The sequence below is a fragment of the Oryx dammah genome, unplaced genomic scaffold (assembly GCF_014754425.2).
Source record: "Oryx dammah isolate SB20612 unplaced genomic scaffold, SCBI_Odam_1.1 HiC_scaffold_28, whole genome shotgun sequence".
Lineage (NCBI taxonomy): Eukaryota > Metazoa > Chordata > Mammalia > Artiodactyla > Bovidae > Oryx > Oryx dammah.
The window spans coordinates 109,854,552-109,868,459 of NW_024070212.1; the positions used below are offsets into that span (position 1 = coordinate 109,854,552).

Consider the following 13,908-nt stretch of genomic DNA (forward strand, 5'->3'; position numbering starts at 1 on the left):
CACATTCACGGTCACTAGTCTCAATGAAGCCTGCACAGTGCCCAGCATCCATCTGTGTTTCTCAAGTCAGTCTGTTCAGCCAAGCCTTCTCCACCCTCCTCCATCCTAGGAACAGCCCACCTCCTCACCATACCCTGGAGAATGATCATCTTGTCTCCTGCCTGGCAGGCAGCATGCTCAAAATCCAAATTTCAAAGACACCAAGCGTGCAGCTCATCACCATCCCATCCCCATCCTTCCTCTCATCTTCCCACATCTTATACAGAGATGCTCGGTCCTCTCTACCATCAAAAACCAATGTGCCTGTAGCTTATACTTCCCATTTAGGCTTTAGATCAGGGATCTAGATCAGGGACTTCAAGCGCCTTTAAACTAACAGTAAGATGCAGTACAGAATACATTCACACTCACACACACACACGCACACACACACACACACACACTGGACATAATTAAAACAGATTCACAAACAGTATTTACCTTTAACCCTGTAATGCACTCAGGTATTTTCCATTCTCTTCCTTTTGTTTTTTCCTTTTTTCTTTTATTTTATCATCATGACCCACCATATTGCTTTCATGATGAGTCACTCTTTCAAAAATGTTGCTATTGATTCCCCCTCACCTCCCGTTTCCTCAGGAATCTATGCCTCTTGTATTCCATCCTTTTCTTTTAAAAAAAAACATATTTATTTCAGTTATTATTTATTTAACTGACCCAAGTCATAGTTGCAGTGTGTGAATCCTTTGGTTGCAGCACGTGGAATCTAGTTCCCCAGCCAGGGATCGAACCTCAGTCCCCTGCATTGGGAGTGGAGAGCCTTAGCCACCCATCCTCTTTATTCCATGTGGCAGAAGCCTCTCCCCTTCTGCTACATCCTTCCTGTCAACATGTGAATTTCTTCAGGTCCTTCTTCTCTTACAGGTAAAGTTCTTTAACACCTCCAGACCCTTTGACGGGATGTCTTCCCTTGCTGTAGCCACTCTTCACTTCCCAGTCCCTTCTTACCGCATACGTTCTGACCTCTGTGTCCACCACACCTGGGAACTGCTCTCACCCAGGTCACTAATGAACCTCCTGTTGCTAAAACTCAATGGGTTTTACACAGAGGCTCCACTCTATTCAGAACAGCTAGCCTTTCCCTCCTTCTGGAAACCACTCGTGTTTTTCCTCCTACCTTCAACTGTTTTGTCTACATCTGCCCTGCCCATAACTTTTTTCTGCTTTTGTCTTTATTAAGTTTATTCTCCCTTCTCTGCTTAATCTTGTTTGGTTATTCTCTTTGTCATGTTTTTAGTTTAAACGCTCATTTCACATATTTCTTTTTTGTTTAATAACAAATAAGGCTATTAATTTTCCCTTAAATACAGCTTTGGCCTAGTATCTTTATCATTATTATAAGTAATCTGCATTGACAGCCTTTGCAATGTTCCATGCTGTCTGTTTTTTCTTTGCCAACTTGATAATCTTGTCCCTTAATTTCCTTAGCTTATAATTCTATTCTGAGCATTTATCTTTTTGTTGAATGTGTTAGTAGTTCTTCATATGTTAGGACATCCCTGGTGGCTCAGATGGTAAAGTGTCTGCCTCCAATGCGGGAGACTCAGGTTCGATCGCCGGGTCAAGAGGATCCCCTGGAGAAGGAAATGGCAACCCACTCCAGTATTCTTGCCTGGAAAATTCCATGAATGGAGGAGCCTGGTAGGCTACAGTCCATAGAGTCACAAGGTGTTAGACACAACTGAGCGACTTCACTCACTCGTATGTTAAACATAGTAAATATTTGATTATACTCACTTGTAAATATTTCCTTTTTTTCTTATTTGTTTTATTTTATTGATTTATTTATTTTAATTGGAGGCGAATTACTTTATAGTATTGTAGTGGTTTTTGCCATACATTGACATAAATCCGCCACATGTGTACATGTGTCCCCATCCTGAACCCCCCCCACCTCCCTCCCCATCCCATCTCTCTGGGTCATCCCAGTGCTCCAGCCCTGAGAGTCCTGTCTCATGCATCAAACCTGGACTGGCGATCTGTTTCACATATGGTAACATACATGTTTCAGTGCTATTCTCTCAAATCACCCGACCCTCGCCTTCTCCCACAGAGTCCAAAAGTCTGTTCTGTACATCTGTGTCTCTTTTGCTGTCTCGCATATAGGGTCATCATTGCCATCTTTCTAAATTCCATATATATGCATTCGTGTACTGTATTGGTGCTTTTCTTTCTGGCTTACTTCACTCTGTATAATAGGCTCCAGTTTCATCCACCTCATTAGAACTGATTCAATTGTATTCTTTTTAATGGCTAAGTAATATTCCATTGTGTATATGTCCCACAGCTTTCTTATCCATTTGTCTGCTGGACATCTATGTTGCTTCCATGTCCTGGCTATTATAAACAGTGCTGCGATGAACATTGGGGTACATGTGTCTCTTTCAGTTCTGGTTTCCTCAGTGTGTATGCGCAGCATACACACTGAGTGGGATTGCTAGGTCATATGGCAGCTCTATTTACAGTTTTTAAAGGTATCTCCACACTGTTCTCCATAGTGGCTGTACTAGTTTGCATTCCCACCAACAGTGTAAGAGAGTTCCCTTTTCTCCACACCCTCTCCAGCATTTATTGCTTGTAGACTTTTGGATCGCAGCCATTCTGACTGGCGTGAGATGCTACCTCATTGTGGTTTTGATTTGCATTTCTCTGATAATGAGTGATGTTGAGCATCTTTTCATGTGTTAGCCATCCGTATGTCTTCTTTGGAGAAATGTCTGTTTAATTCTTTGGCCCATTTTTTGATTGGGTCGTTTATTTTTCTGGAATTGAGCTGCAGGAGTTGCTTGTATGTTTTTGAGATTAATTCTTTGTCAGTTGCTTCGTTTACTCTTATTTTCTCCCATTCCGAAGGCTATCTTTCCACCTTGTTTATAGTTTCCTTCATTGTGCAAAAGCTTTTAAGTTTAATTATATCCCATTTGTTTATTTTTGCTTTTATTTCCATTACTCTGGGAGGTGGGTCATAGAGGATCCTGCTATGATTTATGTCAGAGAGTGTTTTGCCTGTTTTCCTCTAGGAGTTTTATAGTTCCTGGTCTTACGTTTAGATCTTTAATCCATTTTTGAGTTTATTTTTGTGTATGGTATTAGAAAAAATTGTTCTAGTTTCATTCTTTTACAAGTGGTTGACCAGTTTTCCCAGCACCACTTGTTAGAGAGACTGTCATTTGGTCCTCACTGTTAAACTTTTGTGAGTCCATGGACTGGCCCTCCAAACTGGTTTGTCCATGGAATTCTCCAGGCAAGAATACTGGAGTGAGGTGCCATCTCCTTCTCTGAGGGATCTTCCTGACCCAGGGATTGAACTCGTGCCTCCTGTGTCTCTTGCCTTGGCAGGCAGATTCTTTACTACTGTACCACCTGGAAAGCCTGGTGATTTTTGAAATCCAAAAAGGTTTCAATTCTGTAAGTTAAAATACTATTTCCTAACTTTAGCATAATGTTAAGCAACTCCTGCCCCATGTCTGAGATTATGCAAATATTCCTTGTATTTTCTTCTGGTATTTCTGTTGTATACTGAGTGAAATGTGGATTTATTTTTTCAACAACTGGTTAGCCATTTGTCCAAGACTCCCTTATTGATCAAGCAACATTTACCCTGCTAATTTAAAAAGTCTCCTTTATCATATACTACATTTTTGGATGTCTGTGTCCATTTCTGAACTTTCTCTTTTTTTTTTTTTTGTGGTTCTTACCGATTTCTCTTTTGATAACAATACAGATGTTGTTATTGTAGCTTTATAGTATGTTTCAGTATCTGAGTTGACAAACCTCCCTGCCACTGGAAAAAATAGGTATTATGGTTGAAAGCTTGGGCTCTAGAACCAGCTTTCCTGGATTTACAGCCCAGCCACATCACTTACATGTCTTGTGACAGTGGGCAGGTTACTTGAACATCAGACTTGGCTTCTACCTCTCTAAAATGAGATAATATTAATGGGACAAAAAAATAATGGGATAATATTAATGGGATAAAATGGGATAATAATAATATTCATCTTAGAGGGCCATTGTGAGGCTGGGTGGGTCAAGACATATGACATCTTGGAATGCCAGCTGGCACCTCATATGCTATTTTTTCCTTGTCTCTCTCAAGGAGTGATTGGATCTTTTTACCTATTTATTCCAACAGATCGATCACTCCAGAAAAAAAATTAATGTGGATCTTGCCTGGAGTTGCTTTAAATTTTGCCTGGAATTATGTTACATTTGTACAATGATTTGAAGACAATTTTTATCTTAACATGGCTTCCCTGGTGGCTCAGATGGTAAAGAGTCTGCCTGCAGTGCAGGAGACCTGGATTCAATCCCTGGGTTGGGAAGATCCTCTGGAGAAGGGAATGGCAATCCACTCCAGTATTCTTGCTTGGAGAATCCAATTGGCAGAGGAGCCTGGCAGGCTACAGCCCATGGGGTCACAAAGAGTCGGGCACTACTGAGCGACTGACACTTTATCTTAACAATATGAACTCGTCACCCAGAAAAGAAATTTGTCTCATTTTTTAGTTTTCTTTTCTGCCTATCAATAAAGGCTTGTTGATTATAGCTTGTTTGTTTAGTGTTTTAAGGCTGAACTTGATTTGATAGCACTTTACATATAGGATTATGTTTGCACTGTGGATGTATTGATGTGTGAGTAGTTGAGTGTGAACATGTATATCACATACTATCTTATGGGAATATTTGTATCAAGATTAATTAAATAGCATGGATACTACAGCTTGGTTAACATTTAAAAGTTCTGGGCCTAAAACTACCTACTCCATAAATGTTTTTTGGTCTCCTCAATTTAAGATTTCCTTGGAAATTCTGCGTTTTGTGAATATTTCAATTTTATTAGTATGTTGTACATACTATTCTTTTATAATTGGCATATTTCCTTAATTTTATTATCCAGTCTCTATGTATATATATCTTCTCTATTTATTTCTTGAGGACCCCAATGAGAAGTTTCTCTTTTACTGGTCTCTTCAGTTAACTTTTCTCTGCTTTTATCTTTATTAATTTTATTCTCCCTTCTCTCCTTAATCTTGTTTGGTTATTCTCTTTGTCATGTTTTTAGTTTGAGCTCTCGTTTCACTTATTTCTTTTTTACTTAGTAATGAATAAAGCTATTAATTTTCCCTTAAACACAGCTTTGGCCTAGTATCATTATCATTATTATAAGTAATCTGTATTGATTGATAGCCTTTGTTTCCTCTTTGAACTCAAGAACTTACTTAGGAAAGGATTTCATACATTTTCAGCTGACTAGGAATTTTTCTTTAGTCTTTTATTATTGATTTCTAGTTTATTGGCACTGTGAATAGAAATGGGTCCTGGCAGTTTTTGCTTTGTAGAGGCATTTACAGAGAGTTCTTTGTAGCCCAGTATAGAGGCCATTTCTGTAATATTCCTTGGGCACTTGTGAGGAAGGTTCTGTTCCTTGTTTGCAGGTCACAAAGTTTCATATAATATATACCCACTCATAGAATTCTAGAGATCTTTTTTATCTTTATTTACTTTTGAAATCAGGTTAATATTTTTTATGCAACTCTTATGTTTTCTAAAATGGTTTATTCTGTCTGTTTCAGTGCTTTGGGCCGAATGTATCATAACTGCCATATCTTCATTTTGGAATGTGCACATCACCCATTTTTTAAATGTCACCTTTGGATTTTGGCTTTTGTCTTGCCTCACTGTGTCTCTAGTAATTGAATTATCATTTTTAAAGCACTGGAACTAGCAGTGACGACACCGAAAGAAAAGAGAGTAAAAGAGCATTTTTCAACAAAACTTCTATTTCTTACTCAAGGTCCTATTAAATAATAATCCAATATTAAGCATAGAAACGATGCATCTACTTGGTAATGAGTTTCCCACCTTTATTATTTTTCGAAAGTCCAAACCTTTTAAAGGCTTATTCAAGGTCAAGATTCTTGAGCACAACCTGGTAACTGCTTCCAAAGGGAGAAGGCACTTCACGTCCCTCCTTTACCTGGGTGATTGACAGTGATGAGATCCAATCACCATACACTTTTTTAATCCTCACTGGGACACTGAGAAGAAAATTCTCCAAGAGAAACCTTCTGATATAACATGTAAACCTAATTTTCCAGAGTGAGAGAGATTAGACGTTTGTTGAACTCTGTGCACTCCTTTTTCCTGCCTTTATTGCAACAAGTCTGAATTATCCCTTGGGATAGAAGGCTGAGCTTTACAGGACCAAGTTTTTGTTCTATTTGTCACCTCTATCTGTCAGTTTATCGCCTCTGTCTCTCTAGGTGCAAAAGGAAATGTTTTGATAGCTGTTCAGGGGTTTCTTGGCCTGAAAAAAATGGGGGGGATCATTAAGAGTCTGTTATGATATTATAACACCCAAGGGTCTAATACTAGTATTAAAACTAATTTTTTATAGTTTGCATCTTCCTTCACCAGTAGTTCTCAAACCCCGGCTGCACCTTAGGATTTCCCAGGGAGCTTTTAGAACCTGTGTGGCACTGGGTGCACGTCTCCAAATGAACAGGATTCCTTGGGGCCTGAGCACTGATAGACTGAAACACTCTTCTAATCTGAAGTCTGAGCTATCTTGGCCCTTTTCCTTATTTTTGACTGTTCTGAGTCTCTTTAAAGTGTATCTTTCCCCAAAATGAGGGTTATATTTTTCTAAGATAGATTAACCTGTATACATTTATTATCATAAATGATGTTTTGCCTCTTCCCCCCGCTTTTTAGCATCTTATTTTACATTTCTCCTCTTTATGATTCCTTGTTGTTTCCTTTGAATTCCACTTTTTTGCTAAATTGACTGCTTTGCTTTTTCCCCTTTGGTAATTTTGAAGATAAGCTACTTTATAGTCTATTACTAATTACACTTAACATCTTTAAAGACACGCTCTAACCTATATTTCTCTAATTAACCACAGAAACCATATAACAGAACCTCTTGCAAAATGAGAAAATTAGCATATCTCCTTGCTTCAAACTTTATACTTTACATCAGAATAATCTGCATTACTTTACCCTGGGGTTTGGGCAGGAATAATATCTTTTATGTTCTTTTCCAACAAATATTTGTTACACTTGCATTCTGTTTTCTATGTTTATAGCAATTATTTGGGTTACTTACTATATGCTTTATTTGCTTATTGCCAATTTTTTTTTCATTTTTTATTAACCGTAACTTTCCCATACTTGAGTTCTGCATTTTGATTCATCTCTTGGTTGGGTAGAAAACATCTTCAAGTGTTTTTTTTTTTTTAATGTTATATGGATAATATATTTTTTCGAGGTCTTTGATACTGGAAGCAGTTTCTGTTGTCTTTGCTGTTTAACAATTTGGCTTGGTCGTACCCTTTTCTACTCTAAATTATTCAGGAACAGATCTGCACTGTGTCCAACAGAAATGTGTTAAGGATCATGGCATAGTGTTTTTTCTTTGTTTCCAGAGCTGACACAGGTGTCCGCTTTACAGACTTTGGTCAGTTCTTTTGGTTGGGACTTGGAACAGGATCGGGATATGAGGCGTATATACTCACGTCAGCATCTTTTCAGATGGTTTAGTTGCTCAGTCATGTCTGACTCTTTTGCGGCTCCATGGACTTGTAGCCCACCAGGCTCCTCTGTCAGTGGAATTTCCCAGGCAAGAATACTGAAGTGGGTTGCCATTTTCTTCTCCAGGGGATTTTCCCAATGCAGGGATCAAACTTGCATCTCCTGCTTGGCAGGTGGATTCTTTACCACTGAGCCACCCTGGAAACCCATTTTTAGATGATATCAACCATTAAATACTCATTGATTCATTCAGCAAATATTGATGGAGCACAGATAATGTACCAGGCATTGTGGCAGCCATGGGGATTCAGAGGAATCAAACAGACAAGATTTCTGCACTCATGGAGTACATATGTGTGTGTTGGGGAGAGGGAAAGACAAAACATCGAGAAACTAGTGAACAAGATCATTTTAAAGAGTGATAGGATAAGCTACCATATATAGATGCTAAAAATGGTGCTCCTGGAGATTTACAACTTGGCAACTCTGGATAAAGGGTATAAAGAAAGTATGTGGTAGCGTGATGGAGTGGGGATGGAGACTCAGCAGGCATTAATTAAATTCTCTGCAGCAAATGCATGTGTGCTCATGCTTTCAGTGCCTCTAAAATTGTAGAGCTTTTCCTTGCTTTTGGTCTACCTTGATGTTGCTCTACTAGTAGGCAAGCCATGTGGTCTTTACCCTCTCTCTGTCTTCAGCTAGTGGGCTCCATTGGTTTCACATTCCTCATTATGTGTATTATGCTCCCAGCTGGACTGCCACAAAGCTATGGGTGGGATAGCTGTGTTGGGGGACATCTGTGTCTAGCCTAGAGCTTCCAGTTCAGGGCTGATATAATGCTTGGGGTCAACGGATCTTTAGCAGATTCTAAGAATACCCTCAAGGACTCATCTGTTAGACTTGTGACCAATACTGTTCTCATACTGGGAGGCAGTGTTGCTGGGTGGCTAAGGGCTTGGCCCCTGGAGTCAGGTGGATTTGAACTAGCAAGGATTTGCATGGATTGGAACTTGCTGCTACCATCTACTCGCTGTGTGAGCCTGGCAAGTTACCTAATCTCTGTGAACTGCAGTGTCTTTTATCTTTAAGTGAGGTTATGGCCTTCTCTCCCCTTGGCTCAAACTTTCCATACCTGTAAATACAGAGATTACAGGAATGAGACTGAATGTGTCCTAGGGACCAGTTTCACTTTGCTAAATTTGATGGGAGGGCTTTGAGTAGCAGGTTGGAAAAGTAACACCCAGTGCAGAAAAGGGAAAGATGGGTAGCCAGGGAAAGCTAGGAGAAACTCAACAGAAGGAATCAACAGTTCCTTTGTTTTGTGTTATTTTTTTTTTTGCAAACATGATTTTAATATTATTTTTCACTTTCACTTCATTATAATTAATAAGTCAAATATCATACTTTAATTTCAATATTATTAATATCCAACATCACTAAATGTTATAAAGGCATTTAAATTTTTGTCCATATTAGTTTTTACCTTCTTTATATATTAAAAAATATTTCAATAAACCTATATCATTTTTGCAATCAGAAAAATCAAATATTGCTTTCACATTGAAAAATATCACCCTCAAACCTTTCACCCTAATACAGTTTTTATTTGGGGGCTCATGTCCAGTCTTTACCCATATATATGTAAATATTTATTAGCTATAATCCAAAGTGTGCATATAATTTTATGATGTACTGTTTGACTTTAAAATGTTCAACATTGTTCCTTCTACAGGATCATATTTATCACTTTAATGACTGCATTCAAACCGCACCACATTAAAGGCTATAATTTACCTCACATTATTGGGCTGACATGTAGCTTGTTCACATTTTTCCCTCTATAATAAAATTATGTCACTGTAAACATCTTTGTCCATGTGGCTCCTTTTCTTTTGAATTAATTCCTGGAGATTATGGAGTCAGACTATTTGAATAGTTTTGTGGCTGTTGATAAGAGTTCATTCACTCCCTTCCAGAAGAACTATATCAACCTTACTGTGCAGCTGGCAAGAAATACATATGAGTTTCCATGAAGCCTCAGCAATATGAGTTGTTCATTTTTCCCCCTAGGGAAATGGACAGCGTTTTCACATTAATTCTATTTTCTCTCATATGAATCCTCTGAGCATACTCTTTGCTCATCTTGGTGATGTTCTTGCATAAATTACAAAAGCTCTAATTCAGTGTTGAGAGTTGCTCTTTGGCATATTTGTTGCAACATTTTTTTCATGCTATTATTTTCCTTTTTAATATTGGTTTAGTGTTTGTTTTTCCATTTATAACACTTTATTTTGCCTCAGACTTACTCTCAGAGTCTGTTAGTCATGGGCATGACAAGGGTTTAAAATCAAGGTTTTCACAAGAGTCGATCCTTGGAAAGTAGGTGGGGCTTCAAGATAAGGTGCTGTTCCCTCTCTCTGCCAGCTTCCTCCAAAGCTCTGGTCTCTGAAAGATGGCACCTACTGGGTACCTCCTTAGCATAGTTTTGTAGCTTCCCAGTTGCCAGAATCCCCAGGTCACAATCATTTCCCCACCGAGAATGTTTAAAGGACAGAAATGGAGCGGCACTGTCTCTACCCTGGTCACCACTCAGGGGATCACCACCAGCTAAAAGGAACCAGGCACTGGGACTCCACTTCAGCTTAAATGGTGGTTTTTCCCCAACACTAGGGACTGAGAGCAGGCAGACACTCCTGGGATGGGCTCACCGCAAGGGCAGGAAGGCCAGGAGGAAAGCAACTCCGCCTTGCCCACAGTGTGCCAGAGGGACCCTTCCCAGCACCACACGCAGCATGGAACCCAGCACGTCTGCTGCCTAGAGCTCAGAGCCCAGCCAGTCCAGCCCAAGCCTCCGGTCACCTTTTCTCTCTATTGCTTTTAGACTAAGGACATCCCCCCTGCCTGCCCTCAGTGGCCCGGGTGCAGCGCTAGGGACGCTCACTGACCTCCACGGCTCTTCTCTTGCAGTTTCCTGCTTCTTCAACTTCACCAGCCCCTCTGGGGTTGTCCTGTCGCCTAACTACCCGGAGGACTACGGCAACCACCTCCACTGTGTCTGGCTCATCCTCGCCCGGCCTGAGAGCCGCATCCACTTGGCCTTCAATGACATCGATGTGGAGCCTCAGTTTGACTTCCTGGTCATCAAGGATGGGGCCACGGCTGAGGCCCCTGTCCTGGGCACCTTCTCAGGAAACCAGCTCCCCTCCTCCATTACCAGCAGTGGCCACGTGGCCCGTCTCGAGTTCCAGACTGACCACTCCACGGGGAAGAGAGGCTTCAACATCACCTTTACCAGTGAGTCCGCCCTGTAGCCCCCACTGACCGTCCCTCTGAGGATGTCCAGTGCAGGGCATAGGCCAGTGGTGATGTGGGTGGACCAGTTCCAAGGACTGCAGAGTCAGGCATGGGGCTCCAGAATGACAGGAAAAACAGAAGGCACTCTTTTTTGTGGCTTCACTCACTTTTGAGCCTTTATTTCTAATAGATGTGCCATGTAATGTGAAAGGAGCCTGGGGCTCCATTTCTCCTCCCCACCCTCCCCCTCCTAGAAGGCCCAGCTAGAATCAGGAAGGGCCCCGCCATCCTCCCCTGGTTACTGACGCCTCTCTGCTGTCCTCCTCCAAGTCCTATCTTCCCCAGTCTTCACAGTCTAGCGCTGCAGCACTGGCTTCAGACAATCTGTCCTCATCCCCACTTTCCCATGAGGTCATGAGCTCTGGAAAGATGGGGATACGTATTACTTCTCTCTCTCTCCCTTCTGCCCAGCGTGGGGTCTGGTAGGTCATGAGGATCAGTAAATGTTTATTGAGTGGAAAGATTCATGAATGGCTAAATGAGCTTTCCTCCCCTTGGTGGGAGTGGGAAGATGAGTAAGAGCTGTCCCAGGGAAGCCTACTTATCCAGGATGGGGAGGACCAAGGACCCTACAGGCTCAAAGCAGTATGGCTACACTGATGGAGAACCTGGGGGGAAAAAAAGGAATCTCATAGTCTCCAAGGAAAACCAAATCCTAGTAGGTTCCCAATTTCCAAGAGAGAAGCAAATGCTGAGTTCTTGGGAGAAAGAGGCAGAAAACAGCAAACCTAACCTGAGGATCAAACTCTCACCCTGCATTCCTCTCTAATATTCCTCCAACATGTAAAAGTGATACACATCCAATATGTCAACAGTCAAAAACAGGCCAGTTCAAGGAAGAAGTGCTGACCTCCACCTCAGATCCCCCTCACCCAGAGATGAACACTATTATAAACATCAGATAATTTTCTGTGCATTTACACAGATTGAGCTGGATTGTTTTTCAGTCGCTGAGTCGTGTCTGACTCTTTGTGACCCCATGGACTGCAGCATGCCAGACTTCCCTGTCTTTCACTATTTCCCAGAGTTTGCTCAAACTCATGTCCATTGAGTCGGTGATGCCATCCAACCATCTCATCCTGTCGTCCCCTTCTCTTCCTATCCTCAGTCTTTTGCAGCATGAGGGCATTTTTCCAGTGAGTGGCTCAGAGGTTAAAGCGTCTGCCTCCAATGCGGGAGACCCGGATTCAATCCCTGGGTCGGGAAGATCCCCTGGAGAAGGAAATGGCAATCCACTCCAGTGTTCTTGCCTGGAGAATCCCATGGAAGGAGAAGCCTAGTAGGTTACAGTCCACGGGGTCGCAAAGAGTCGGACACGACTGAGCGACTTCACCTTCACCTTCAGCTCTTCACATCAGGCGGCCAAAGTATTGGAGTTTCAGCTTCAACATCAGTCCTTTCAATGAATATTAAGGATTGGTTTTGTTTAGGATGGACTGGTTTGATTTCCTTACTGTCCGAGGGACAAAATCTGGGCCCCATTCCAGCCCTGCTGAGTCAAAATGTCTAAGGAAGGAGGCCCTAGAATCTGCATGTTTCACAGGCTTCTGAGATGATTCTGCTGCAGCTAGTGCAACCAGAGTCGTGAGCAAGTGTTCATGAACGAGTGTTCTCCCCCGCAGCGTGTGCGTCTCCTTGGCCACGTCCCAATAATGATCATCTGGGCAGAGTTGGAATGTGCCCAATGTCAGGAAGCTCCCCACCCCTAGACAGCACTCTCCACAGCTGGAGAGCTCTCAGGGCTTCCCTTCACACTAACATGAAATCCTTGTCCCTGTAACAAGGCTCAGAGATCCCGCTTCCACCCCCAGAGCTCCTTAGAGTAAACTGACCCTTGTTCCACGTGGAGTGTTTTGAACGCTGATGACAGGAACTGCTGTTTACTGAGCACCTACTCTGTGAGCAATCCTGCAGGCATCACACCCAGCCCCACGGCATCAGCTTCCAAGGTTAAGATCCATCCCCTTTCACCTGCCAGGAAGCTGAGATTGAAACAGGACACAGGTAAAACTGGGCAGTACTTAAATCTTTGACGTAGAGCATTTGCTCCGAGACATTGGAGATAGCTCCATATCCCTGTGCAGTGTGAACACGTGTGTGTGTGTGTGTAACTGATAGGGTTCTGAGTAGACAAATGCCTGGATTATGGGCCCCACACACCACTTTTCTCCCCAGCCCTTTTTTCTAAATGTCAGCGCAAACTCATGGTCATAGTTCCTGAAAGCAAAGTTTGGGAGACAGAAGTCTAGGCTGACTTAAATTGCATTTCAAAGGGAAGGGGGACTGCCTCGGGGCTCAGCAGGGATCTCATGATCATCTCCATATCAGATACTCCTGCAGCCCAGCCTCAGTAGGAAGGATCGCCAGGCTTGCCTCCAGCTCGATGATCTGAGAGCTTCCGTGGCTGCTTCTGTTTCTGACTGTGCAAGTGTTTCAGTCACTAGGGAATCTCAGAGGGCTCCACACTGAGTTCTTTAAAACGGCCCATGCCCATGCAGCTGTGGAGCCTGGTCTTCCCTGGAGAGCCCCTGTCCTTAAAACAGCCAGGATGCAAATGGGGTGTAGCCTCGGACTCGACTGTGAGAACTGGGCACCCTGATGGAGGAAGGTGGGGAAAGGAAGAAAGAAGGGAACCCAGACTGGAGACTCACCACCTGTCACGTGCTGCGCCCAGCATTCTCCACTTGCGAATGCAAATCAGCTTTCTCGTTCCTGCTGTCTCAGAGTGACCCGACCGGTGAAGGATGATCTCTATTTTATAGGTCAGGAGACAGAGGCTCAGAAAGATGACATCAGTTGCCCAGAACCATGTAACTAATAAGAGGCAGAGCTTGATTAATCCCACAAGCGTTCTGACTCTTTCCTCTCCACCCACCAACTGTATGATCAACCACGTGGGTGGAGTGAGAGGCAGCCTGAGGCAAGAAAGTGAAGGGAATGGCTTCAGACAGTGCTGAC

At 42.3% G+C, this 13,908-nt stretch overlaps 1 protein-coding gene across 2 annotated transcripts in view; it reads left to right on the plus strand.

The window, feature by feature from the left end:
* The window catches only part of CSMD2 (CUB and Sushi multiple domains 2), a 677,707-nt gene that overhangs the window by 430,681 nt on the left and 233,118 nt on the right, over nt 1-13,908 (plus strand). For both annotated transcript variants that reach the window (XM_040231766.1, XM_040231767.1), the window contains exon 14: nt 10,564-10,890. In XM_040231766.1, coding sequence (XP_040087700.1) covers nt 10,564-10,890 — 327 coding nt within the window. The remainder of the gene's footprint in view (nt 1-10,563; nt 10,891-13,908) is intronic.